Source organism: Manis pentadactyla, chromosome 9, assembly GCF_030020395.1.
Source record: "Manis pentadactyla isolate mManPen7 chromosome 9, mManPen7.hap1, whole genome shotgun sequence".
Lineage (NCBI taxonomy): Eukaryota > Metazoa > Chordata > Mammalia > Pholidota > Manidae > Manis > Manis pentadactyla.
The window spans coordinates 35,550,412-35,577,949 of NC_080027.1; the positions used below are offsets into that span (position 1 = coordinate 35,550,412).

At 46.6% G+C, this 27,538-nt stretch overlaps 1 protein-coding gene across 10 annotated transcripts in view; it reads left to right on the forward strand.

Annotated features, from left to right (window-relative positions):
- The window catches only part of TENM4 (teneurin transmembrane protein 4), a 717,007-nt gene that overhangs the window by 219,582 nt on the left and 469,887 nt on the right, over nt 1–27,538 (forward strand). For all 10 annotated transcript variants that reach the window (XM_057507188.1, XM_057507183.1, XM_057507185.1 and 7 more), the window contains exon 3: nt 3,840–3,941. Coding sequence is in view for 9 of the 10 variants with exons in the window: in XM_057507183.1 (XP_057363166.1) it covers nt 3,932–3,941 (10 nt within the window). In the remaining variant the exon portion in view is untranslated. The remainder of the gene's footprint in view (nt 1–3,839; nt 3,942–27,538) is intronic.

Genomic DNA, 27,538 nt, shown 5'->3' on the forward strand with positions numbered 1-27,538 from the left:
CCAGTCTGGTGGAAGAGAAAGACATGCTGGCAGATAGTTTTAAGACGCTGGTAATAAGCACTAGATCAAAGATACCAGCAACTTGCTATAGTTTCAGTATTTTTTCCTCCCAAAATCCATTTCTTCAGTTGGGGCCTGTGCGGAGGAGAGCAGCTTCAGTGCGAGAGCAGTGTCCAGAATGTTGAGCATAAAAAGACGAGAAGAAATCATTATACATTCTTATGGAGGTACCAAGGGTCTTGTGTTCGGTCTCTCTGATCCCTTATTGCCATTCCCATTCAACGAGGAAACTTACTTAAGGAGCTAAATGGTTTGCCCAAGGCTGCATCGCTGGTACCTGGGGGGCCTGTGATTCAGACCCACTCTGTCTGCTTCTCAGGCTCCTGCTCTTGCTGCCGCACCAGCCCTCCTCTAGGAAAACCTGCACCCTAGATGGTCAGGTGCATAGCACAGCTGTCGCTGTGTCCTGTATTTAGAATGAAGAAGTCTTTTTTTTTTCCCTTGAAAATACCCACGTTTTGACAGCAGACATCTTGATGGGAATGATTCATGATCATCATCTCCAGCCTGCAGATGTGACAATCCAGTTCGAGGGCACTGAGTCCTCAGGGCAATCCTCCCTAACAGTGAAGTCGGCCCAACGCGTAGAAACACGGGGCTCCTCATTGACATTCTACATGGCCCAAGCAAATTCGTGGCTAACCAGAAGATGTTCCCCTGGGCTCCTGTAACCTCGGCTTAGCTGAGCAGGGAAAGACAGAAGACTCCCTGCAAGGGAGGTGGGGGTCTCCTCCTACCTTTGAAATTCTCTTCAGGAGACTCCAGGCTGTGTTGAATGCGACCCAACCCAAGGCATTGTTTTATCTCCATGGTTTGTGGTCCCTGTGGGGAAAGCTAACAGAAGCAAAGGCACTCTGCACTTGGTTCCACCTGGCCTTCTCAAAAGGTAGCCCAGGAAACGGTCACGCTTCCACCCACTCAGGCAGCTGGGGAGGTGCCCTGGGAGCAGAAGGTGTACGGAGTGTGTCCGGTGTACAGGAGTCACGCGCAGATCACAGCACGCTTTATGGCTTGTCTGGAAAGGGAAAGAACAGGAGTCAGATCTTGTCTCCACTGCTTCCTAGCTGGGGATTACGGACGAGCAGGTTAAATTCCCTGAAGCCTCCTTTTCTCGTCTGCAAGTCTGGAAGGATAATGCTTGCCTTCTGCAGTTGTTTAGAAGGTTAAATGAGATCAAATATGTACCAGCACCTAACACTACTCAGTGCTTGGCACACAGAAGCGTCCTCCCCTTCCAGTTCATACTGTACAAGCCTTACCAAATTCATTTTCCTGCAACAGACCTCCAGGTACATCACGCCTATACTCAAAGCTTGTCACGGCTCCCTTGTGCTTATTGAGTGACCTTCTCTGGCTGGGCTTCCAGGGCCCTGCTTGTTAGGGCCTACATCACCTGTCAGGTGATGCCTTCTGCTTCCCTCCAGACAGCTCACACTCTGGGAAGCTGAGCCATGCACTTGTTCTCTGTCATGCTTCCCCAGACCTCCGCACCTTTACTCCCTTATATGGAACCCTGCCCTATCCCCAAGCCACCCACCTAACACCATCTCTGGTGCAAGGCCGAGCTTAAATGATACATTGTCCAGTAAGTGCCCCTTGATTTGTCAGCCAAGGTGATCTCTCCATCCTCTGTCCTTTCACTGGTTTACGTCTATGTCTTGTCTCGTACAAAACTGCCAAGCATGATAGCTACTTGTGGCCAGGTTGTCTTATTTTCCTTGCCAACCTGTGAGCTTCCTGAAGGCAGGATTTGCTTCTTAGTCATCACTGCATCTGTACAGCACCTAATACTCAGTATATAATGAGTGAGTGAGCATGTGAATGAATGAATGCTCAAATCCACTCCTAACTGGATTTCCCCTCCATAACATGCTTATTGGAGATGCTTTGAACAAGAGGGAGTTCAGGGATATGAACTGAAAGGAGTAAGCAGAAGAAAAGGAGGTTTTCCCTGAAACCAAAATCTAAGAATAAAGAAGAGTAAAACTAGTTCTGCAGCTTCCCTGGGAGTGGAGAGGTCATAAGGCACAGATGGGGCTCCAAAGTGCAAGCTTTGACCTGAAGCCACGGGGACAGAGTGAAATTTTATGACCTGAAGATGGGCTTGAGTGTTTTATCCAAGTCACTGGATATGACTAGGACACCAGCAGGGCCCCTGGGGGCAAAGCCAAGGGCTCTGGGTCCTAAATTCCAGAAGGCCCTGGGCTGGGGAGAAGGTGCCTCTCGGGTCCCCATTGTTGCAGTCAAGCAATCCCCTGCTTCTCTCTCAAACTGTGCCTGGTAAACTTACAATGCATAAGGCATGGTAAATAGAAATTAAGAGCACAATAGTCATTATTGTTCATTTAAGATACACACAATGAGAGTCCTATCCTATGAGTGCTCTGCCTATTTTTTATTTTAGTGAATGTAGAATAATTTGTAACGGCTCTTCTAGGGTTACCTCCAAACTTTGTCTTGTTAATTCTATTTCAGCCCATCAGGTCTTCTGCTCTGGGAGTGCAGCCTGGCCTCTCAGAGTAGAGAGGTGGGACCTCCCCTCCCACTTGGGCAGAGCCTGGTGAATGTTCCTGCCTAATACAGTTACTCTTTGTTTAGGATAATGAGAATTTACAAGAAAGAAAGAACACAGAAGAAGCTAGCAGAACATCACGCTTAGGAGAATTTTGTGTTTAATGGAAATTGCCAGTCATTCCTCACTTTATCATGGACAGTGATGTCTGCTTAGCTACGTTCCTAGGTATATTTGTCACATATGTATTCAGGGGATTCCTCAAATAATGCCTTTTTTCCTCACATGCCTAAATGTATCCTTCATGCCTTGTTCTTTAGCCTAGTGTGTCTTTTATATAAAAAACGCATTTTGTGGCATTTCCAGTGGGTAAGCGCAGTAGCTGGTGCAGGAGAAAGTACATAGATCTTGAGTCAGTGAGGGACCATGTTCAGATTCTAGTTCCTCCTCTTACAGTGAGCTGAGGCGAATAACTTAAACATTTGAGCCTCCCTTCACTCTTCTTTCGAGCGGGATAAGATCTCACTTATTTCATAAACCTTTATTGTGTACAGATATGTCCGTAGGCCCTGGAGATCAGAGGTGAATCAAATTCACCGTCATAGAGTTCTAGGGCTGGAAAAGACCTCACATACTGCCCAGCTCAGTTTTCCTCTTGCAGACGAGGCACAGAAGCTCAGGAAGGGGTGCGGTTTGCTGGGAGGATCAGCCCATGTTATAGGGCGGGACACTAAGGTTCAAAGGTGTTCAGTGATGTATTTATTTGCCTGGTGAATCCATGATAGAAGTGTCTGGGCCCCATGTCCCATCTCCATCCCCTCCCCACCCCAATCACAATGTATAGCCATCCTTTCTCCCTAACACTAGTTTCTCCTCTGCTCCAAGCCCTTGCTGGCCACCTGGCTTGTGAAGAGGCCTTTATTATCTGCAGTCCCTGCCTTTGAGGGTTTGATCAGCTTGAGGAAATGCATGTCAACAATGGCTGTCAGACAAGACCGGTGCTCCTGCAGCACAAGAGGAGATGGGAGAACAGAGGACAGTATACCAGAGCCTCCCAGGAAGGCTGCATAAAGAAATACATTCTTATGGGATTTGCAGAGTATTTGGGACCCCATATGCTTCTCTTCATTGCTGTGGGACCAGGAACAAGCCCCCATCTTCCTACTGGAGTGCGCTTGACATGTCTGCTGAGCAGAGATGTGGGAGAAAGGAGTTGAGGACATATCGCCACCTCACTAATTTGGGTCTGTGTTCTCTGTTAAAACAGAAAGGAACCCGCCTTGTCCTCCAGGATCTGATGGCCCTGGAGAGAAGCCTGCAGGGCCCACGGATACTGCTGATTCTTCAGAACGTGCTGGCATGGAGCCAGGTCAGTCCCCTTGTCTGCTCTGATTTTCTGCGTCATCAACTGCAAACCTATGGTCTTGATGAGAAATGCCGTCTTGGAATCTGAAACCTTGCATGCTTTTTGGTTGAAGGCTTTTGCCACTAAGCAGCATGGGAAATGGAAGAGGTCATGTCAGAGTGGAGGTGACCTTCTCAAGTAGCAGATGCATTCAGAGGACTGGTCAGTGCTGGAAGCTAAGCCAGCAGCCAGCACAGTGAGAGGGCAGGGCAGGGCAGGCAAGGGCCAGACATCCAGTCGGGATACGACGGGGAAGCTGGCAGCCAGGAAGCAGCAGGCAGGCTCAGGGTCACAGAGGCACATTGACCACCAGGGTCATTCTAGGGCCCAGGAGCCCAGGGCAGGGTCCAGAGTTCTGTGGTTACATTTCCAGCTGAGCTGGAGGAGGATCAGAGGCGCAGTTGAGAATGGGGCAGGCAGAGGTGAGTGGGAAGCTGCCCAGGGGACAGCTGGTCTGGAGGCCAGTCCAGGTGGCTGGAATGGCTCTCTGGAGGCTTTGCCTCATAGCGCTGGGCAGAGGAGCATCGGTAAAAACAGTATGAAACACCTGGATTCGGTAGGAAATGTGGAAGGATGTTTCAAACTAGAGAGGGGACATGGCATGAGAAAGGTAGAATCATGAATGGAGACTGGGTCACCATGGAGAAGGCTGAAGAATAGATAGAGCAGGGAGCAGGACCCAAGGAAAACCAGCTGTGAATCAAGCACATTTTCTTATCCTCCAAGCAGTCTTGCAAGGTAGAGAGGTCTGAGACTTGCTAGGCTCACTTACGCTGCAGTAACAAATTCACTCCAGAATCTGAGGAGCAGAATCTCAGTAGCCTGATGCAGCAAAGGTTTATTTCTTGCTCATGCTACATGTCTAACCGAAGTAGGTGGAAGGCTCTGCTCGACTTCATGACTCAAGGGCTTGGCTAATGAAAGCTGTGCTGTATTTTAGCTATGTCACCTGAAACATGTGGCTGTGCTGGGCTCTGCAGTAGGGGAAGAGAGCCAGAGGGTGAGCACTGGCCCTTAAATGCTTCAGTCCACAAGGGACACACAGCCCATGGGCCAGAAGTAGTCACATGGTCCTGCCTGAGCTCTCAGGCTCTGAGAAATGTTGGGGGGGAAAAGGCTATTTGATGAGTCATATAACTGCCTCTGCCGCAGTAAAAAATATTTCCACTCTACAGGTAAGGAAACTGAAGCTCAGACAAGTTCACTATCTTATCTGAGGTCTCCCAGTTACAAGCGCTGGAGCCTAGATCTCACATAACTTCTGATTCTATCACTTCTGTAGCAGTTCAACAAAGACATGTTGAATACAAAGAATAGGTCCAGCACCGTGCTAGGCTCAGGGGGACAACGGGGAACAAAAACAAAGGTGGCCTCTGATCTAAGCCTAAAGAATGTGCAAGCACAGACTGGGATAAATGTGGGCAGGATGGACAAACGACTTTCTGAGGAGATCTAGAAAGATTTGAATTTCGCATAAAGAGGGACAGGTGAAAGGGGATCACGTTTATGGAGGCACTGTGCCAAGTACTTGATGTCCCACATTTAACTCCCACAACACCATGAGGTAGTTCCTACAGTTGGATTTTCAAGATCAGAGAACTGCAGTTCACTCAGCCAGGTGCAATGACCAGACTGAAGGGGAACTCTTCAGTCCTACCTGTGCTCACTTGTAATGATGTGAAAGCCAGAATAAAACATTGAATTCTGTCCCCTACTCCATCCAAACACAAGAACACGGTCTCTCCTTCCTCCTCTGTATCCCCCATCCTGGCCCTTTCTCCCCCAGCTCCCCTAACAGGCGCCCTGCCGGGTGTCACATGTGAACACAGCTTCAGCAATGACGAGGGAGCCTCGTGGAGTCCAGACCCTGGGTCACACATCCCCACGCCAATGCTGCCCGTATAGCTGCACCCAGAGCCAGGCTTGTTAGCTCAAGGAGGGAGGGAAGAGACTGAAGGACTATAGGGAGCGGGACCTGAGTCTGGCCGGGTGGGATAGAATCCAAATCTTAGCACAGGTGGATTCTTTTGTCTCGAATGCTGTCCCTTTTCTCCCTGGCCTCATCTTCCCATCCCTCTCCTTGCACATACATTTACACTGACCCCATCACTTCTCTCCCTCCCTCCGCATGTGTGATCAACTCCCTCATCCCCACACTGGTCCAGGCCCCTGGCTCAGATCTGGGTTATTGCAGCGGCCCCCTCACGGGGCTCTGCTGCCACCCTTCCCTCCCAGAGTCTGTGTGAAGGCATCTGTTAAAACAACAGTCAGAACAGATCATTCCTCCGCTCAAAGCCCTCCTTGGCTTCCCGTCTCACATAGAGGAAAAGCCAAAGGCCCCGCCGGGACCCAGAAGTTACATGAGCCAGCCTCTTTCCCCTCTGCCCCCACCTCTCTTCTGCACCCCTGGCTCACACCATGGCCTCCTTGCTGTTCCTTGAACTGTAAACACACTCCCGCCTCAGGGCATCAGGCATAGAAGCCTTTTTTGCAGTCAGTCTCAGGCAAAGCTCTCTGGGCAGAGGGAACAGCAATGAACAGACCTCCAAGTCACCATCCAAGTGAGCAGAGCACACATGGGGCTGAAAGGTCCTGGACATGTGTGGAGTGGCGGGGGGGCCAGTGATGTGAGCAAGGTGGACGTGGTAGAGGGGCACGCAGCAGGCCTGCCTTCCCACCCCATGCACAGAGCAGCCTTTCCAGGCCACTTCTTCCTGAGGCTTCTGGCATTGCATCTTCTCTACCTGGCATTTATCTCCACCTGATGTGTTCTGTATTCGGAACACAGCTCCGCAAGGGCAGGGCCTTAGTTTGTATGGTGGCCTATAGTGTCTCGCCCCTAGAATACCAGCTAGCACGGAGCAGGCACTCAATAAATACATACTGAATGAGCGAATGAATGCCCAAATTATTTCACAACAGATTCTATATGGGTACTTGCTTACACACTATTATTCATTCCATCCACCTTTGTAGATGCTGTTCCTCTTCCTTGAGTGTCCCCCTCGACCCTTCATCTCAGCTCACTTCCTCATTCTTTCTCTCTCACTCTGCTTGCCCAGGAGGGCCAGTCCCAGCTGCACGGCACTTGGCATGGGCATTATCCTCTGTCCCTGGAGCCTGGAGTTTCAAGGGCAAGTACAGCTTCTCCTCTTGGAGCTCCTGTGCCTGGCGCACAGCTAGGGTTCCAGTTACTGTTTATTGGCCTGAACCGAGTGGCCGAGAGCACCATGTGGAATTGCAGCCAGGAGCCCCAGGCCCCCCTCCGTGTCCCCTCACCCGCAGTCAGGAGGCAGGAGCCCTGTTGCCAGTTCATCCTCCTCCTGCTTAACGCCTGCCTTAGAGATCAGGAAGAGGAGGCAAATGGGACACTAATGAATTCAGAGAGAAACTAAATCGGGAGGTGTCGCAGACACCATGGAGGAGGGAGACAGGTTTAAAAGGATCTCTCCAGGGTGGGCGGGGGAGTGGGGCGTGTAGAGAGAGGCTGGAGGTGGTGTCCCACAGGCCCCCCTGACACCTGTGTGCAGGGTTGCCTGTGTGATCGCTGTGGCTCAAGAGGCTTCGCTTGTCTGACTTTAAATTAGGGGCCTTTTAGATGATTGACTTATTCCTTCCTTCATGCCCTCCCACCAACTTGCCAAAAGAGATTTCGGTGGGTTAACAATTCTAAACTGATTAATTAAGACTGCATTTAATGCAAAATTAAGGTAGCGAGTAGGGAGAAACAAGGGAAGGGGAGAAGAAAGATTGTGAGGGCCACTCAGAAAAGGGGTTCCTGGAAAGGAGCTACTAACTGCCGTCCTGATGATGGCACAGGGCTCCTGTGATGAGTAGACAAGGCCACGGATGTTAAGACCTTTGGGAATGGAAACAGTCTGGTCACACGCTGGTAACAGCGACCAGTGTCTCAGAGTGCGTGCCAATCCATTGTCACTACCTGAGTCAGGGACCCCCCCACAGGCACCATTTTCTCCCCAGCTCATTGAATGCTCACAGCACCCTGCAAGGTCTTTTAAAGCTCATTTTCAAGATGAGGTAACTGAGACTTAGACACTGAGTCATCTCTCCAGCAAGTGGTGCTGGAACAACCAGATATCTACATGCAAAAGCATGATGTTGGGCCCCTTCTTCACACCATATATAAAAATTAACTCAAAATGGAAGTGAAAATGCAACCACGGAGTGGGAGAAAATAATTTGCAATCATAGATTTTATAAGGGACTTATATCCAGAATATATAAAGAACTCCGACAATTCAACAATAAAAGGACAGTCTAAATTTCAAAATGTTCAAAGAGTTTGAATAGACATTTCTCCAAAGAAAATACAGAGATGGTCAATAAGCACATAAAAAGATTTTAGTGTTTTTAGACATTAAGGAAATACAACTCAGGGACACTGAGTCATTTGTTTGGTTCCTAACCGACTGACACCAAAGCCTCTTGACCACACACCTCCCTGAACTTGGGGATGACCAGCACAGGGGCCCTGAACTGCCACTGAGGGTTTTCACAAGAAGGAGAAGCTGAGAGGGAGGTTCAGGGAGTGGCAGGCAAGACAGAAAGGTCCAGCAAGGGGCAGACTGCCTGTGGGCGTTTTTTCCAGTAATGAGCAGAAATTGCCATCTGAGGAGCTTCCCCAGGGCCAGCTCTGCACTCTGCCCTCCCCTGCCCCAAAGGAGCACTTTTCAAAGTCTCTGGTTTTAGGACCCCTGTTGTGCTCTTCAAGATTATGAGGACCCCCAAAGAATTTTGGTTTATGTGCGTTGTATCTACTGAAATTTGTCATACTAGTAATTAGCACTGAAAAAAAAGCTGTAATTGTTATTTATAGCTTATTTAAAATAATAATAACAAGCCCTTATATTAACATAAATAACACGGTTTTGTGAAAAAAATGACTTCCAAAACAAAAAATAAAATGTAGAGAGTTGCATTGTTTTGCATTTTGGTAAATCTCTCTAATATTCGGCTTAGTAGAAGATCTATCTGTTTCTGCATTCAATCTAGAAAACTCCACCGTATTCTCCTAAGAGAATGAGGAATGAAAAAGGCAAGTAGTCCCATAGCATCATGAATAGTTGTAACCTCACAGAGTTCCTGAAAGGGTCTCAGGGACCCACAGGGATCCTGGGCCACACTTTGAAAACATTGGGTGCCAGAGGTGAGATCCTTGCTACAGGGTTCAGGAGGGAGTGGGGGAGAAGTCAACTGGGAATCTAGTAAACAGAGGAGGGAAGTGAGGACAGTCTTAATGGAGAGAGATGGGGATTCTCCTGGCATGAAGCCTGGCTGTCCTGGCCTTTGCACAAGATAGTCTCTCGCCCACAGTGCTCTTTCCCATCTTGATCTACTTGGCAAAATCCTCCAGATGCTTTAAGGTTCAGTTTAGTTGTGACTGCCTCCAGAAAGCCTTTCTTACCATCCTTAACATCCTAAAGACTTGGTTAAGCCCTCCTGTACCCATCCTCCTTGTTGGGTCAAAGGGTACAGCCTAAGAGGACTTGGGAGGTTGAGGCCTGCTAGTGGAATGCTAGCAGGAATTACTAGGAAGTGGCAAAACTGTGATTCAAACCAGATCAGTCGGCTTCCAAAGCCGTAATTGCTTTTCTAACCACTCCACATGGACTAGGCACCATTTGTTTTACTGCTACATGCAGCTCTTTTAAAAATGTGCTTCTATCATATCTTTCCAAATACACTTTTTAGTTTTTGGAACGTTGAGCAGGAACACAAATTATGTTTCTTTTTTCTACCCTTTTGGAGTCTAGCGTGTCAGCTTCCTTACACATAGCAGACTGTTGATAAACCCCACTTGTGTACTGCTTATCTTTCATAGAAGGCATGGCCTCAGTTGAGATATTAACGCTGAGTTCCTGTTAACTACAGTTATTAGAGACTTAGAGATAATTGAGTGGTCAGGCCCTGCCAGAACTGGCCATCCTGGTTGGTGATGGGAACCTGCAAGGTCAAAGGGCTTGGAACAGATGTTATTTTTCTCGGGGTCAGGTAGGAAAAATAATCCTGAACAGCACATTCTAGTTCTTATACAAATATTAAGACAAATAAATATTATGAATTTATTTCCAGTTACACCAGTTAAGCAAGTTATGCCAGTTAAAGAAGGATAAATGAGCATTTACTGAGCTCTTACCATGGGTTAGTATGTGTGCTAGGCACATTGCATATTTTATCCTCAAATGTAAACCTGTATGTTTTTTTACTGCGGTTAACAATAGAACTCTCTGCAAGACAGGACTCGTCCCATTTTACAGGGATCAAACTGAGACCCTGAGAAGGATCTTGCTTAGGGTCATTTATGTCCAGGCACCTGGTGGAGCTGGGATTTGAAACCAGGTCTGCTGGGGAACACCATGCTGCCCTCCACATGGGGAGGAAATGCTGAGTGCGGTTCCCAGCGGGCACCATGCCCACCCGGCAAGGTCCAGCAGCCTGCGGTGGTGCTGCGGTGGCCACTGAGTGCTGGTTTTGGGCTCTGTCTTTCCAGACCATCTGTCTATCCCCTGAGGTTCCTTTTCTCTCCCTGGGTGTTTACCTTCAGTCTTCCCACAGAGCACTGGAATGCCCACCACCACACCATGCTACCAGCATCTTTCAGCACCCAGTATCTGCTTGATCAGTGTTCCTGGACCAAGTGAATGCATGGATGGTCTTAGGGAGGAAGAGGAAGGAGCAGGTGGCTCAAGATGAAATCCAGCAGGTGAAATCCAACAGATGGAGCTCAAAACCAGAGTTCCCTATTTGCTCAAAAATGAACCCCTGTAGGAAACCATTTCTAGTCCCAGCCTCCAATGCTTTGGAAACCAGGTGTGGAATATTGCCCTTCCCTGGACCTGCCAGAGTCAGGACTGGCAGTGACCTGGCAGCTGCTATGGCTGTCGTTACCCTTCCAAAACAGCTTTGATGTGATCTTATTTACCTGTTCCCCATCCAGGCACGGGGCTGCTGCACAGTCCCAGGTGGGCAGAAAGATAACAGAGCCGTTTACAAGCAGAATGCCTGGTTTATTTCCAAGTGGGAAGGTCAGTGTCATTATCCTTGGTGGGTCCTGTGACCAGGTCCTCAGAATGGGAGATCCTGCTTCCTGTTGCTGATCGCAGCTTCAGCTGCACATCTCAGTGGCCAGTGTAGCAAAGCAGCAGAGAACATGGCCTGAAGGCCCTTTCCCCAGGACCTCTGTAACTACATTGCCTTGACTTACCTGCTGTGAAATGGATGCATTTAGATGTCTTCCACCCCCTCAAATGCTTTTGTGAAAGCTCCCTGGGTGGAAAAGAACAGTGAGTCACCATCTATAAGCACAGAATCCTTTGCCTCTTTGAATTCTAACCATGGCAGAAAAACAAGAGTGTGCAGAAAACTCTCCAGGGGTGAGAACAGACTTTTGTTGAATACCTATTATATGTCAGCCACTGCGCTAGGCATTTCACAGTCCATTTAACTCACAACTACTGGTGAGGTAAGCATTGTTATTTCTGATTCACAGATGGGACCATGGAGCCTCAGAGAGGGTCAGTGACTTTAAGTCACACAGCTGGGAAGTGTGGGAGCCTGGAATTGTTTCAAGGTTATCTGCTGCAAAGCCCAACTTCTTCCCACTGAACTGGAAATCATAACACAAACAATAGCAGCAAGAACTACCATTTGTAGGTTGCTCATTACATGCCTGACTTGTATTAGCTCATTTAATACTTACAACAACCAGTGAGATTAGGCACCATTATCATCCTTGTTTTCCATATCAGGAAACTGAGGCACAGAGAACTGCTGTCAGAATGAAAAAGTTCCCAAAGGCATTCAGAATGTAATCCCCAGCAATCTGTCACCATTCGCTCCTCTATCATAGATAGTTGTCTAAAATAAGTGCAATCCTTGCTCATAGAATGTACTTAATAATATTTGGTTACTGATACTTAACTTGGTGCTGTTCTTATCACCCCACTGGGACAGCTGTTCTGGTTGCTGTCAACAGCCGGTGCTGTAGCTGCTGAGCTGTCCATTATGGAAGAACCCAGGTAGGTCAGAGAATCCTAGGGCCAGAATCCAGATGTTAAGGGGCAAGCATATTACAAGGATGTGTAATGCAGCAGAAGAGAGCAGCCTCTGGAATCAGCCCAGTGGAGTCCAGCCTGACTTAACGGCTCTGGGCATGTTAGTTAATCTCTGCTTCAGTTTCTCAGTATGTAAAATGGGTCAAATTAAGAGCACATACCCCGATGTGCTATTGCAAGGATTAAAAATCATGTAAAATGCTGATAGCAAGGGATAGCACAAAACACAGGTGCCCGGTGTATGGGATCTGTTGTGTTAGAGCATATTAGTTTATGCTCTATGTGTTAGAGCATATTGGATTTATGAGGTAATCTAGTTCCACCGTTTCATTTGCAGATGAAGAGACTGAGGGTCAAGACAGGGAGTTGTGGGGCCCAAGTCACACAGCATTTTTGTTTTCTGATTCCAAAGCCAAGGCTCATTCTGATAACAAGTCTCAAGAGGCCCATATATCAGCCCTCTCATTTCTAGAAGCTTTAATTAGTTACCTTTCAATCTGCTTTATCTTTTTTGATAGTCTGTTCTTTATCTATACTTTCTTGACCCTTATATGTTTCTTTAAATATGGTACACAATTATTTAATTTCCTAATCTGATCATTTCAGTATCTGTGGTATTCAAAGGTTTGATTTATTTGTTCATCGTTTTCACTGTCTCTTGCTCATGGTGGCTTATTTCTTCATGCATTCTGTCGTAGATTCATGATCGTTACAACTTGATAGGATTTCTTTGAGGCCTGAGTTGAAAAGTCATTGCTTCAAAAAGGATTTGCAATTGCTTCTGCCAGATGCCTGGAGGAGCCGCCGACTTGGGTTCCCTTTAAATGCTCAGCTTGGACTTGGGTTTTTCCTGGTCACAAGGTTATATGTAGTTTGTTAGTTTAACCTCGTATTTTGCCATGTCCTTCATTAAAGGAATTCCTTAGGGCAAGTAGGCAGCCATATTGCTGGAAATAGAAATCTATAGTGGTCCGCACAGCACTGTCCTTCTTTGGTGTGAACATGGGACTTTATCTGCTAGGATGTCCCTGGTTATTACTGGTTGGCCGTTTATTGTATTTTTGCTCTAAGGTCTGCGAAGCATCCCCAGAGAGCTGAAGGGGAGTTCCCATGTCATAGGCCGAGTCTATCTCTTGGTGTCCTTAACCATCACTGTTCTGAGACCTCATTGTGTACTCATCTCAGTCCCATGGGGGCCTTGACTGAAAATATTACCTGTAGATGTTGCCAAATCAAAACTGGTTTTGTGAAAGGTGCCCAGAGGTACCACATTCTGAAGGCATCATGCAAGAGATCGCTGTGCTCCAGTTATCCCTGATGTGATCCTTGCTAAAGTATTAGCTGGGTACAGCAGAGGCAGCATGAGCAATATTAAGTCCATTTGCCTATTGGTTCTTTCATTCCACAAACATTTACTGAGCACCTACTACCTGCTGTACCCATGTTAGGCTTTGGGATACAGAGATGGATAAGCCACAGTCCTTCCTCTTACATACAAGGACATTTATGTGGACAGTGACCATAGAGTCTGATCATTGCTGTGGCAGGCAAACCTGGAGGTGGAAGGTGGCTGACCCAGCCTCAGGTGGGGGTGTCTAAGCAGGCTTTTTATAGTAAGTGCCAAGTGGATCTAAAGTATGAAAAACACAGTAACTCTAGAAACAAAACCACGAGTCTGCAGTCCCTCAAAAGAAAACACAAATGCTCTACTTGAGAGGAATGGGCCAGCTGCTTTCCCATTCCTGGTCTTGCTCTGTGGTTAAGCATTGTGCTCTTCCACTCTGGGGACGACACTTTGAGAACCACTAATATAATTTATGCATTGTCAGCAGCAGCACTGTCATCTTCAAGGGGTCGAAATTGGTTCTTGGCAAGTTGGGAGTGAAAAAAGTCTTAGTTATCACAATGGTTTGTGTTCCTCCACAGGTCTACAGTACATAAGCAGATACACAATGTATCTGCAGTATTAAAATTTCATAGGAAGGGCAGGGATTTGGGAAAAAGAAAGTTACAAAGGCTCTTTACCAGACGGCGATGGGAGGGGGTGTAATGAAAAGAGACTGAGGACCATTGATGTAGCTGAATGAGTGGCAGCATTGAAGCCAGATGGGCCTGAGTTCAGAGCTGCTCCCTCATGTAACAACCTGTATGACCTTGGACAGAATTAAGTAATCTCTCTGCACCCCCATTTCCTTGTATGTAAAATGGGATAATAATACCTTCCTGCACAAGGTTGTTCTAAGGATTGAATGAAATACATGTAAATCTCCTGGCACCTAGCAGGTACTTGATACATGTTGTAAGGTGTGAGTTCCCTGTCTCCATTTAGCCCAATACACGCATGCTCTGGAGAGGACCCAGAGCTGATGAGACGGGCTGAAGGAGTAGTTTTCAGACAGTCATGGCTGTAGGCTATGAACAGCGTGCGTAGGACAAGTCCCTCTCTGGGGCCACGTGAGCGGACAGTGGCCCAGAAGCTCTTGGGATTTTCTGAGAGAGGGTCAGGTGGTCCATTTGAATTTTCAAGGGCAGTATTTTCTCCTTCTTCATCAGGGACAAAGTTAATATTCAACCTATTTGGAGCAATTAATTTAGAGAAGCTGAGACCTCTAAGTGGAGATAAAATTTATTAGTCGTTGTCTTCTAAGGGAAGAGAGTTTAGGATGTTCCCTGGGTCTCAGGTTAATTTTTGGACCTCAACTTGAGCTCCTGGCCTCTGAGGACCTCTGCACCAACATTTAAGGAAGAAACTGTTGATCCAGGGCCAGCCAGGTGGGGTGTGAGTGGAGGGAGTAACCTGTGGGAGGATGGGGGGAGGATAGCAAGCGAGTCTGAAAAGAGGGCTGGATTGCCTTTCTTTGTTACCCCGAAACTCCTCTGACAATATAGCCATCTAGTTCCCCAGTGAGGGCCAGCATGGATTAGAATTATCTGAGTACTGCCTGGCGCGTATGTGTTGAATGATTAACCTCCCCCATTGCATAGTGACAGCTAACATCATGATTTAATGATGTGTTGTTTTCCTGCATTATCTCACTTAACCCTCTGAGCAATTCAATTATTTCTTTATCCTCCTCCTCCTCATTTTCATCATCCCCGTTTTATAGATGGGGAAACTGAGGCTGAGAAAAGTCAGGATATTGCCCCAGACAACTGAATTGCAGAGCAGGGCAAGTGACCTGTCACACAGGTTGACTTCCAACCCCGGGCTCATCTCCACTCTGCCATTGTTGTATCGTCCTGAATGCAAGGCCTGAAGGAGGCTGGTTCAGTTCTGGATCCCAGGGCCCAGAAAAGGCAGAAAAAGCTTTCCTTGTCAGCAGTGGGCACAGCTGTCTCCCTCCTCCCACCATCCTCCCAACACCGTGGGTGCCCTGATTTCTGTCTGAGCCTGTCCAAGTCAGGCAAGGCTTTGCTTCCATATCACTGACACACAGACGGCCGCCCTGAAGCCTGTGAGCCGGGAGCGCTTCTGTGCTTCGTGGACGCAGGCAGAGGGGCCTTCTTTCTGACACCTGTTCTGTTTCCCCACAAGGCCTGTCATCTGCAGCAGCAAACAGTGTCTGAGCAGGTTCATTATCTCTGCTCAGAACATGTCAGGGCACAGGCCTAACAAATCCAGGCACCGTCTGCGGCTCCCTCACCCTCCGCCAGACTCAGTCCCCCTTCTCACTCTTATCCCCGCCACCAAAGGAAACACACAGACATAAGAAGACAGGAAATCAGAAAGCACACTGGAGGTAAACCAGATTTTAAAGTAATAAATAAACTCTCACTCTATAAAGCATGTTGTGGTTGGCCAGTATTTTCCTGCAATCAACACAGCAACCCTTTGCAGGGATGGGAGGTTGTCGCTCTCTGCTCAGCTGGGGGAGGAGGGGGTGCTCAGCCCTGGGCACTGGAGTTCTCCATGCCGAATAGCAGGGGTGGAGGGACCTTTGATGACTTCTCACCCAACCTCCTCCCACCTAGGCCCAAGGAGGGAGGGAGCTCTCTGCAGCTCACACAGGTGCCAAGTGGCAGAGGCAGAGCTCGAACCCAGAACCCACTGACTGCAAAGGCCACATCCTTCCCCTCCATTGTGTGGAGATGGCTCAGGGAGGGGAGAGAGGCCCTGGACAACCAGTGGGCCCAGAGCAGTGATAAAATCTGGGGAGCCTCAAGGAGGACAGCATCAAAGTTGGGACAAATAAGGGCCATTGGGCTGCATTGCCCTTGTATCTTGTTCTCAGAGGCCGTGGGCTCTGAAAGAGGTGGGTGATGTGTAGGTTACTGGGGCCGGAACAGTCTGGAGGGGTGTGCTTCCTGTGCTGGGTTAGCAACCTTGCTGGGTGCCCGCACTTACAGAATGGGATGTTGTCTAATTCTCCAAAACAAGCTTGAGTATTAGCTCACTGATACGGTAATGTGCAAAATAAGGAAGAGGCCCAGAAGAAAAGCAGTCAGATCAAGGAGCTGGGCCTTCAGAGATGCTGAGGAGAGAGCTGGGGGCGGCCTCCAGGACAGCGCTCTTGAAACAGAGCTCTGGTGGCCCTCGCTACTTTGTGCTTTTCTGTGGCTTCTGCTTGCCCTCCAGAGGAAGCCCAGACTTCTCACTGCAGCATAGAAGGCCCTGGATTACCCCCTTTCTCACAAGAGTTTATCATAAACAGCAAGGAACTTGGGCTCTGGATTCAAATCCTCTCTCTCCTACTCCCAGGGAGTGTCACCTGGAGCAAGTTCCTGCAAAACGGACATGACAATAAATTGCTGTTGTGAGGATCAAATACACATAAAGCTCTGGGCACAGTGTCTGGCCCATAGTGAGGGCTCTCACGCAGTGGGAGTTGTGGCACTATTAGCAGCAGTGGTAGTAGCTATAATCATAGTACTTGCTGCCTCTAGGTCTTTACACATGCTCTTCCCTCGGGGTGGGGAGCCCTTTGGATATTTTGAAATTGCCAAAATCCCTCTCATTCCCCCAGGCCCAGCTGGAAGGCGAGCTCTGCAGCAGCCTGCCCTGACTCAGACCCTCACCGTGCTCCTGCCTCCCTCCCGCGGTGTGGTAGGCACACATCCCCTGCAGGCTTCTCAGTGCATGTTGCAATTCTCTGTGCACATGGGGCATTTCTGGGTGTCCCAGCTGGGACCTCTTGAGGGCAAGGTGTCTGAGTGCCAGGCAGCACCCAGGGGGTATTTGTACATGAATCTATTGCTGCCCCACCCTCTTCCCAGGACTAAGAAATCCTAAGTGGTGTTTTGCAGGAATTTCAGCAAAAAAAAAAAGCTGCAAGGGGAGGGGTGTAGGAGGCACATGGGAAGGCAGGGCTGTCTCCCTGATATCTGGCCACAACAGATAATATCAGGGCCTCATTCCACCCACTGGCAACAAAATCCCTGCACAGCTTTAACCTCAAGTGAGAAGGATGTTAGTTCCCTGACTTTTCTGTTGCCTTCCAGCTGGCATTCTCTATTCCAGCAGGGTTCAATTCCAGATTTTTCTGCAGTCACTTTTCTGCAATTCTGGACTTTCCTCAAGGGCCTTCAGGAGATGCCAGATTTCATTCTGTCTCCATTGAGAACTATCCCCTTTACTTCTGCCTTTTTTTTGGTTGTCATTTTCCCATTTGAAGGCAGCCCACCACACACCCAGTCTGGGGAATGGACTCTGCAACCAAATGGGTGATTCCTCTAGACACTTGTCCCAGAGGCTAAAGGACATAGACAGGCTTCCTTATATCCACCTGAGGCTTAGAACCTCAAAGCAAGCAGGTGCCCAGGTCCCACTCCCTGAACACCAGACCTGCCAGGGGCCCAGAGCCTTGGCCTGGGGTGTCCCCCTGAGCCCTGCCCTCTGAGTAGCACAGCAGCTGCACAAAGCTGGACCAGTGCGAGTGCTCTCTCATTCTTCCCTCCTTCCTTTATTTCAATTATGAAATATTCTTTGAATCAAGAAGTAGAATTAAATAGTACAGTGAAAATCCAGGTCCCTGGGACCCAATTGAAGAATTAAAACACTATAGATATTATAATAGCTGAAAACTGGAGTTAGCCCAGATGTCTTTCCAAAAGTGAATGGTGAAACAAACTCTGGTATATCCATGCTGTGGAATACTCCTCAGCAATAAAAAAGGAATGAGCCAGTGATAGACCTGCAACAATTGGATGAATCTCCAGGGAATTATGGTGTGCAAAAAATATATATATATATATAGTCCGAAAAGATTACATAATGTAGGATTCCATTGATACAACATTTTCAAAACGACAAATGTTTAAAAGTGGAGATTACGTTAGTGGTTGACAGGGTTCAGGGAAAGGCTCAGAACATGACAGGAGTGGGTGAGTTATAAAGGGTAGCACAAGAGATCCTTGCCAGGAAGGAACTCTCTCAGTATCTTGACTGTGATGGTGAATACACAACCTATACAGGTAATAAAATTGTGTGGACCTTAACATGCGCATACATGAATACAAGTTGAGGTAATCTGAGATCGATTCAAGATGTTGGCGTGAGAAGTGAGACAGAGAACTCTTCCCAAAAGCACATTTAGTATGAAAATATAGTTAATACAACTAATCCTAAAACAGCAACAGGAAAGAAGGCTACACCAGACTGTATACACCTGGAGAACAGAGCAGACCTCACAAAACAGGGTAACATACCAAAGCCTTGATCTGGCAGGACCAAGCCCTTCCCCAACCCCAGCTCACCACTGGGAGGAAGAGAAATGGAGTGGGGAGAAGGTGGAAGCCTGGGACTGCTGAACACCCAGGCCTGGAGATCTGCTTTGGAGCATAAACCTACATTGTGTGGTGCTCTTGAGGTTGGTGGGGTTGGGGAGCTGAAATAGGTGGAGTGCTTGAGAGACTGAGATTCCAGTCATTTGTGGAGGATGGGGATCCACATCCAGCCACGCTGGGACAAAGGAAAGGCGGGTGGTCTGAGAGGCTTCCTAGCAGCTAGAGGGCTGCTGAAGGGGTGGGGTTTACATGGAGCTTGCTGTGCAGGAGAAGGGATAGGTGGACAAGGTTTTCTGGGCACTCTCTTCCCAGTAGGTTGGGAACTTTGAGGGGCTTCAGGCGCTCCATCCCCCTATCTGGCTACTCAGCTCCGAGGCCCCCCACTGTGACACGCAGCCTGCTGCACCTTCCCAGGCCTGCAGGCACTGGCTGGCAAACCGACAGTCCCTGCACTGGCACCAGGCCAGCTAGAGGGAGGCCCCACCTACAACAGCTAGAGACACAGAGCACAGAGGCTTACACCTGTGTGCTCGGCCCACTGGCTCTGACACTGGAGATAGGCACTGCAGCCAGAAAGCAGGAAACAGCTATTTCCTCCCACCTGGCACCAGTGCCACTCCCCTGCAACCCCTCAACCTCACTCCAGGGGCTGAGCAGCTCCAGAGACTAGAGTTTCTGGGGACTAGAGGGCGCCACATAGAAATATGAAATGTCAAAAGAACCTGGTCCAGACCAAAATCTCACAAACCCCAGGAAAAGGGCCAAATGAAACTGAAATCACCAATCTTCCTGAAAGAGAGTTCAAAATAAAAATCTAAACATGCTCATGGAGGTACAGAAAAATGTTCAAGCACTCAGAAACAAATTTAAGATGGAGATTCAATCATTAAGAAACTCCATATCTGAAATGAAACATACAATGGAGGGATTTAAAAGCAGATTAGATGTAGTAGAAGAGACAGTAAATGAAATAGAAATTAGAGAAGAGAAATACAAAGAAGCTGAGGCACAGAAAGAAGAAAGGATCTCTAAGAATGAAAGAATACTGAGAGAACTGTGTGACCAATCCATTTGGAACAATATTTGCATTATAGGGGTACCAGAAGAAGAAGAGAGAGAAAAAGGGATAGAAAGTGTCATTGAGGAGGTAATTGCTGAAAACGTCCCCAGTCTGGGGAAGGAGATAGTCTTTCAGGCCTTGGAGGTGCAGATATCTCCTAACACAAGGGACCCAAGGAAGACAACATCAAGACATATAATAAATAAAAAGACAGAGATCAAGGATAAAGACAGACTTCTAAAAGCAGCTAGAGAGAGAAAAAAAGGTCACATACAAAGGAAAACCCATTGGGTTATCATCAGATTTCTCAACATAAACCTTACAGGCCAGAAGGGAGTGGCATGATAAATTTAATGCAATGAAAAAGAAAGGCCTCGAACCAAGAATACTCTACCCAGCAAGGTTATCATTTAAATTTGAAGGAGGGTTTAAACAATTTTCAAATAAGCAAAAGCTGAGAGAATTTACCTCCCACAAACCACCTCTACAGTGCATTTTGGAGGGACTGCTACAGATGGAAGTATTCCTAAGGCTAAATAGATGTCACCAGGGGAAATAAAACCACAGCAAAGTAGAATACTTAATTATTAAGCAGCTGCAAAATCAAATCAACTATTCCCAAAGTCAATCAAGGGATAGACCAAGAGTACAGAATATGATACCTAACATATAAAGAATGGAGGAGAAAGAAAAAGGAGGAAAAAAAAAAGAACCTTTAGTTTGTGTTTGTAATAGCATAATAAGTGAGTTAAATTAGGCTGTTAGATAGTAAGGGGATTACCCTTGAACCTTTGGTAACCACAGATCTAAAGCCTGCAATGGCAATAAGTACATACCTATCAACAATCACCCTAAATGTAAACAATCTGAATGCACCAATCAAAAGACATAGAGTCACTGACTGGATAAAAAAACAAAACCCGCCTATATGCTGCCTACAAGATACTCACTTCAAACCCAAAGACATACACAGACTGAAAGTGAAGGGGTGGAACAAGATATTTCATGCAACTAATAGGGAGAAATAAGCAGGAGTTGCAGTACTTGAATCGGACAAAACAGACTTCAAAGCAAAGAAAGTAAAGAGACAAAGAAGGACATTACATAATGATAAAGGGGTCATTCCAACAAGAGGATATAACTATTATAAATATCTATGCACCCAACACAGGAACACCAGCATATGTGAAACAAATACTAACAGAACTAAAGGGGGATATAGACTGCAATGCATTCATTCTAGGAGACTTCAACACACCACTCACTCCAAAGGACAGATCCACCAGACAGAAAATAAGTAAGGACACAGAGGCACTGAACAACACAGTAGAACAGATGGACCTAATAGACATCTATAGAACTCTACATCCAAAAGAAACAGGATGCACATTCTTCTCAATTGCACATGGAACATTCTCCAGAATAGACCACATACTAGGCCACAAAAAGAGCCTCAGCAAATTCAAAAAGATTGAAATTGTACCAACCAGCTTCTCAGAACACAAAGGTATGAAACTAGAAATAAATTACACAAAGAAAACGAAAAAGCCCATGCTTCTAAATAATCAATGGATCAGTGACCAAATAAAAACAGAGATCAAGCATGATATGGAGACAAATGACAACAATAATTTACCACCACAAAATCTGTGGGATGCAGCGAAGGCTCTACTAAGAGGGAAGTATATTGCAATACAGGCCTACTTCAAGAAAGAAGAACCATCCCAAATGAACACTGCTGGTGGGAATGTAAACTAGTTCAACCATTGTGGAAAGCAGTATGGAGGTTCCTCAAAAAACTAAAAATGGAAATACTATTTGACCCAGGAATTCCACTCCTAATAATGTACCCTAAGAATGCAGGAGTCCAGCTTGAAAAAGACATATGCACCCCTATGTTTATCACAGCACTATTTACAATAGCCAAGAAATGGAAGCAACCTAAGTGTCCATCAGTAGATGAATGGATAAAGAAGATGTGGTACATATATGCAGTGGAGTATTTTTCAGCCATAAGAAGAAAACAAATCCTACCATTTGCAACAACATGGATGGAGCTAGAGGGTATTATGCTCAGTGAAATAAGCCAAGCAGAGAAAGACAAGTACCAAATGATTTCACTCATCTGTGGAGCCTAAGAACAAAGCAAAAACTAAAGGAACAAAACAGCAGCAGACTCACGGAACCCAAGAATGGACTAACAATTGCCAAAGGGAAAGGGACTGAAAGGGTGGGGTTTGGGAAGGGAGGGATAAGGGGGAAAGGGGGCATTATGATTAGCACACATAATGTTAGCAGGGGGAGGCACGGGGAAGGCAGTATAGCACAGAGAAGACAAGTAGTGATTCCATAGCATCTTACTATGCTGATGGACAGTGACTGTAATGGGGTATGTGGTGGGGACTTAATAATGGGGGGAATCTAGTAATCACAATGTTGCTCATGTAATTGTATATTAATGATAACAAAATTTTTTAAAAAAAGAGGAAATCTGAGTAAGATTGGTGCTTTGGGTCAGTATCAATATCCTGGTTGTGATAATGTTACCAGGGAAAATGGGTCCCTCACTTGGGTATTGTCCAAATAATCAGCCTCAAGCAAGAGTCAACTCAAAAGGAAGCTTTCTTTACTTGTGACAAGTAAAGGAGACAGAGGGATAATCTCCCTGAAGACTGTCTCTTCTTGAGAAGTCAGGGGTGGGTTTTTATTAAGTAAAGGCATGCATATTCATGAGGGCAAAGCAGGTAGTTCTGTGTTCTGTGATTGCTGGACGGCCTATATGCACTATTGCTCCAGTCAGTTGCAGTGAGTGTCAGGAACCTTTATGATCTTCCTAGATAAAACTAAATACCTCTGGTTAGACAAACAGTTTCAAAATAACCTCATAAACATGTATCAGGTGCCTAGAAATGTAGCAAATGGAAAGCACCCAAGAAAATCACTTAAAACTATTACTTTCCAGCTGACCCTGTTCACTTTAACTTGATCCTCCTCCATTCCAGTTCCTACTAGGTAACAATAGTATATTATGCTTTTGCAGAATGTTACCATTGTGGAGAATGGGCAAAGTGTATAAGGGACCTCTCTATTTACTTCTTGGAATTGCTTGTGAATCTACAATTCGCAGGAAAAATTTCAATTAAAAATAAGATATTGCAAGTTCCTTCTAAAAAGAAACATTATAGAAATGACTGGAGACCCGAGTCTACCGCTCCAATCTCCTCAGTCTCATTCCTCTTCTTCCTAAGAAGCAACCAATATCCTAATACCCAGAATTTGGTACTGCTCATTCCTACACCTGTTTTTATACTTTTACTACATGTGTATATATGCATAAGTAATGGATAATATTATTTGATATGTTTTTAAACTTTGTATATATTATATTGTGTTGGGATTTACACACAGGGTATAATCCACTGTGTGAGCATAGCTGAGTTTATTTCCTCTTTCTTTTATTGATGGACTTGGTTGTTTCCAGTCTTCTGGTGTAAACTGTGCTGCCATGGACATTCTTGCCCATGTTCTTTGTGCCACGTGCAAGAGTTTGTCCACCTTATACCCTAGGGGCATGTGGAATGGCTGGGTCGTAGGGCACATGCCTCTTTAGTTCTACTAAACACTCTTAGACTTCTTTCTAAATTACACCTATTTATTCTCCCACAAGCAGTGTATCATAGTATCTGGGGTTCTGCATCTCCACCAGTGTGATAATGTCTGACTTTTTAATTTTTGCCAACCCAGTGGGTATGAAATAATATCCTTTTGTTTAAATTCCCTTGGCTTCTTCTCCATGAATGATGATTATCTGTGCCCCATCCTACCTCTTCTACACTAGGAGCTCTTAGTCAAAAGTTCCCAGAGGTATGTGCCTACCACATAATAGGGGATCGAGATTTGTTGAATGAATGAAAAAACAGTAATAATTCTAGAGGCTTTCCCTTGGGAGGATCATGGTTGTTTTCTTTCTGTATGTTTTCAAGGTTCATCCATATGGTAGCATGTATAGTACTTCATTTCTTTATAGTGAAAAATAATGTTAATTGTATGGATATACCACATTTTATTTATCAGTTCATCAGTTGGTGTACATCTGGGTTGTTTTTACTATTATGAATAATGTTGCTATGAACATTTATGTCCAAATGTCTGTGTAGATATATGTTTTCATTTCTTTTGGACAGATACCTAAGTGAGGAACTATTGTATTAGATGGTAATTTTATGTTTAACCATTTGAGGAACTGCCAGACTGTTTTCAAGTACTTGTAGCATTTTACATTCTGACCAGCAGTGTATGAGGGTTCCAGTTTCTCCACATCCTTGACAACACTTATTATTATCTATCTTTTTGATTAAAGCTCAGTCATGGGCTTTTGAATCAAGCAATCTGGGCTAGAATCCCAGTTTGGCTGTTTATTAGCTGTAGGATCATAACTTATTCCTCTATCTTCTTCCTCTACCAAACAGAATTCATAATGACTACTTTTCAGGACAGTTATGAGGATGGAATAAATAAAACAATAGACTCATAATGCCCTTAGGACAATGTGGGATGCAGTCTGCCCTCCTTGGAACAAAGTAACAGTGACAGCTTACCATTGTGGGTCTTGTTGTGCCCACCTCTTCTCCATGCATCTACAGTGTCCTGTGGTCTCTGCTACTGACTGGACTGTCAGTGGTTGATTATCTGTCTTCCCCACTCAGCCTAGGTTCTCTAAGGTCAGAAATTATGGTTTACTCATGTTAGTCTACAGCCTCTCTGCCTGGGATGCTCTTAAAGTCACCTTGAGCCTTCCAAGAGTAGCTCCTCTCAGTTGGCTGGGAGCTAACCTGTGAGTGAAAGGCCCAGAGCTGCCTTTTGTTAATGCCCAGAGCTCCTGGCAGATGCCAGAACAGTTCTACTGTGACAGTGATTCCCAGAGCCTCCAAGGGCCATCACTGTGTGTGTCCCACCCTGGCAGGGTCTTAAGAGGCCAGTGCTGTACCCCATGGAAGGCAGAGGGCAGAGGATCTTAGCAGGCCTTAGTTTAGGATGCCTCAAATTGGATCTGAACCACTTGAGTTTATTTAAATAACATCCCCCGCCCCTTGTCTTTGGCAGGAGGCCTAATTTTCATGCCACCATTTTTGCAACAATCACAGACATTATCTGCACACCCAGACATTATATAGGGAAAAAATAAAAGATGATTGCTTGCAGATTGCTACTGTTGTTCATTTTGGAGATGACTCCATGGATGGTAAGGACACTTCTGAGTGTTGGAGCTGCAGAGAACAGCAGAGCTCGGTCATGCCAGGGCTTGGGGAGGGAGGGCAGGGGCAAAGCCCCTCACTCAGCCTGGTGGGCAGAGGGGTGGTGGCTCAGGGATGAGGTGTCTGTGCAGACAGTGCTCCCGCCGGTGTGCACAGAATGTAGACGCTCATCAAGTCCACGCCATCTGACTTCCGCCTCCCTCCCCATCTTAGTCTATTCTAGAACTTCATCTTAGAACCAGGAACCTGGGCATTGTACTGATCCTGCCTCCTTCTTTTCCCTGCACATAAAACCTCCTCTCAAGCACATTCCCTTCCCTCCATGACCTCCCTCCTGGATCACTACAGCAGCCTCCTCACTGTCTTCCTGCCTCTCTGCCTCTGCACTTGCCCCTCCCAATGATCCATTCTCCAGCCCACAGTGGTCTTCCAACAAAACAATTGAGATCAGGTCACTTTTTGCCTTAAAACCTACAATGGTTTCCCTTTGCCAAGAATAAAACCCCACTTAAACCACTTGCCCACCTCTTCCCCATGCGTCTACAGCTTCCTGTGGTCTCTGCTACTGACTGGACTGTCAGTGGCTCATTATCCATCTTCCCCACTCAGCCCAGGTTCTCGAAGGTTGGGAATTCTGGTTTACTCATATGAGTATCCTGACATCTAACAGAGCCTCTGACTCATGTAGGTGCCCAGTAACTGTTTGTTTCCCCTTACATGTCAAGAGTCCTTATAATGTTCAAAACTCTTTTGCATTGTTTTTCTCATTGACCCTCACCACTCTGAGGTACAAGCACTAGTTGTTATTCCCATCTTACAAGTAGGAAACCTGAGACTTAGAGAGGGCGGTCCAGGGCTCCTACATAGCAGGAATATGGCAGAACTGTATAGGGACCAGGTCTTCCAAACGAGCCATGGCCAGAACCCCATGAGGAAGGTGAGGCAGGTGAGGCAGGTTACTATTGCCTGTGGTTCTCAAGATGTCACTCGGTGACCAGCATCAATATTGCTATTAGAAATGCAAATTTGGGGCCGCACCTACAAGACTGTAGAATAGCAGACTTCACAGCTACCGTCTTTCCAACCAAGCTCATTTTCTCTGGGTTGTCCAGTGTCCTGCTTCTGTGGTTACTTGTATCCATGACCCCTAGTGATGGGCTCTGCTGCCCCACTTTGAGGAAAGGTCCTTCCTACAGACCAGAGCGTGGCCTTTTTCCATAAGGTCAGAAAGCTGTGTGGGTCATAATAATGACCATCCTTGAAGCACACTTCCTACTAGGACTAATTAAACTGGCTCTGACAAGCTTGTCTCCCTGGTGATTCTGGATGTTGAAGCAACCAGAGTAGGAGTCGCTTGTAATGCCCCAGGTGGAAATGTATTTCCCAGGCAGAATAATCCCCAAATGTGGGCAGACACACAGGTCAGTGGCTGTGCTTGTGCCTGGAGCAACAGCTTTGTCCTCTCCTGTCCCCGCCTTGACTTTGAAACATTCTGTCAAGAATGATCAGGCTGGAATTAAAAGGCATCCATGTGCTAGCTGAACCAGAGAGAGGTGGGATGAAAACAGAAGTTGCCCCCAGTGGTTTTGCTGGATGTCCACGTCCCTGGGGGTGCCAAGTACAGCTGCACAGTGATGAGGAGTAAGCCTGGAAGGCCTGGCCTGCATCGCTCCAGTGTTTGACCTTGATTGGCCCTTGCCCACTCTGGGCCAGATTCACTTTGGTGCTCAGTCCCCAAAGCCCCTTCCAGCACTGATGTGGTATCTGTGGCAAGTTCTGGGGGGGCAGTAGCTCCAGTGGGAGTCTGGCTGGCTTTTTCCCAGCTTCACGGATGGGGAGTCCACCCAAACCACAGGACACAAGTCAACCCCAGCTGTTTCAGCTGACAATTATGTGGCCATGGCCTCTGAAAGACAAGGGGGGTCAGTGTCTTCCTGAATCTCAGTGACTGTGGCTTTGGACTGCTATTAAAGAAATCTCGTCCTTCCCAATCTGCCTGTCCAGTTCTAAGTCCCCTGTTAGCCCACTAGTTCTCAAACTTCACTCTCCTGGAGGGCTTGTAAAAACTGCAGGTTGCTGAGCCTCATCTCCATTTTTTGATACAGTTGGTCTGGAGAAAGTTTGCGTTTTCGCCCAACTCCCGGGTGATGCATGGCTGCTGTAGGGACCCCGGTGAAAACAACTGCCATGCAGCTCGGTACCCAGACACCATCCTGCCTCTGCTCTCCTGCATCCTGTGACAGGAGGTGGCCCTCCACCCCAGGGCAGATCCTCATAAGTCTCCCCGCTAGAATCCACAGCAGATACAAATACTTAAAGGTGAGAATAAGTTACGTCTTCTTACCAGGCACTGAACCAAGCACTTTACATACAGCATTGTGTTGATTCTCTCCAACTGTACAGAAATAAAAATACTCTTTTTAGCTGACAAGGTCTCTGTAGAAATCA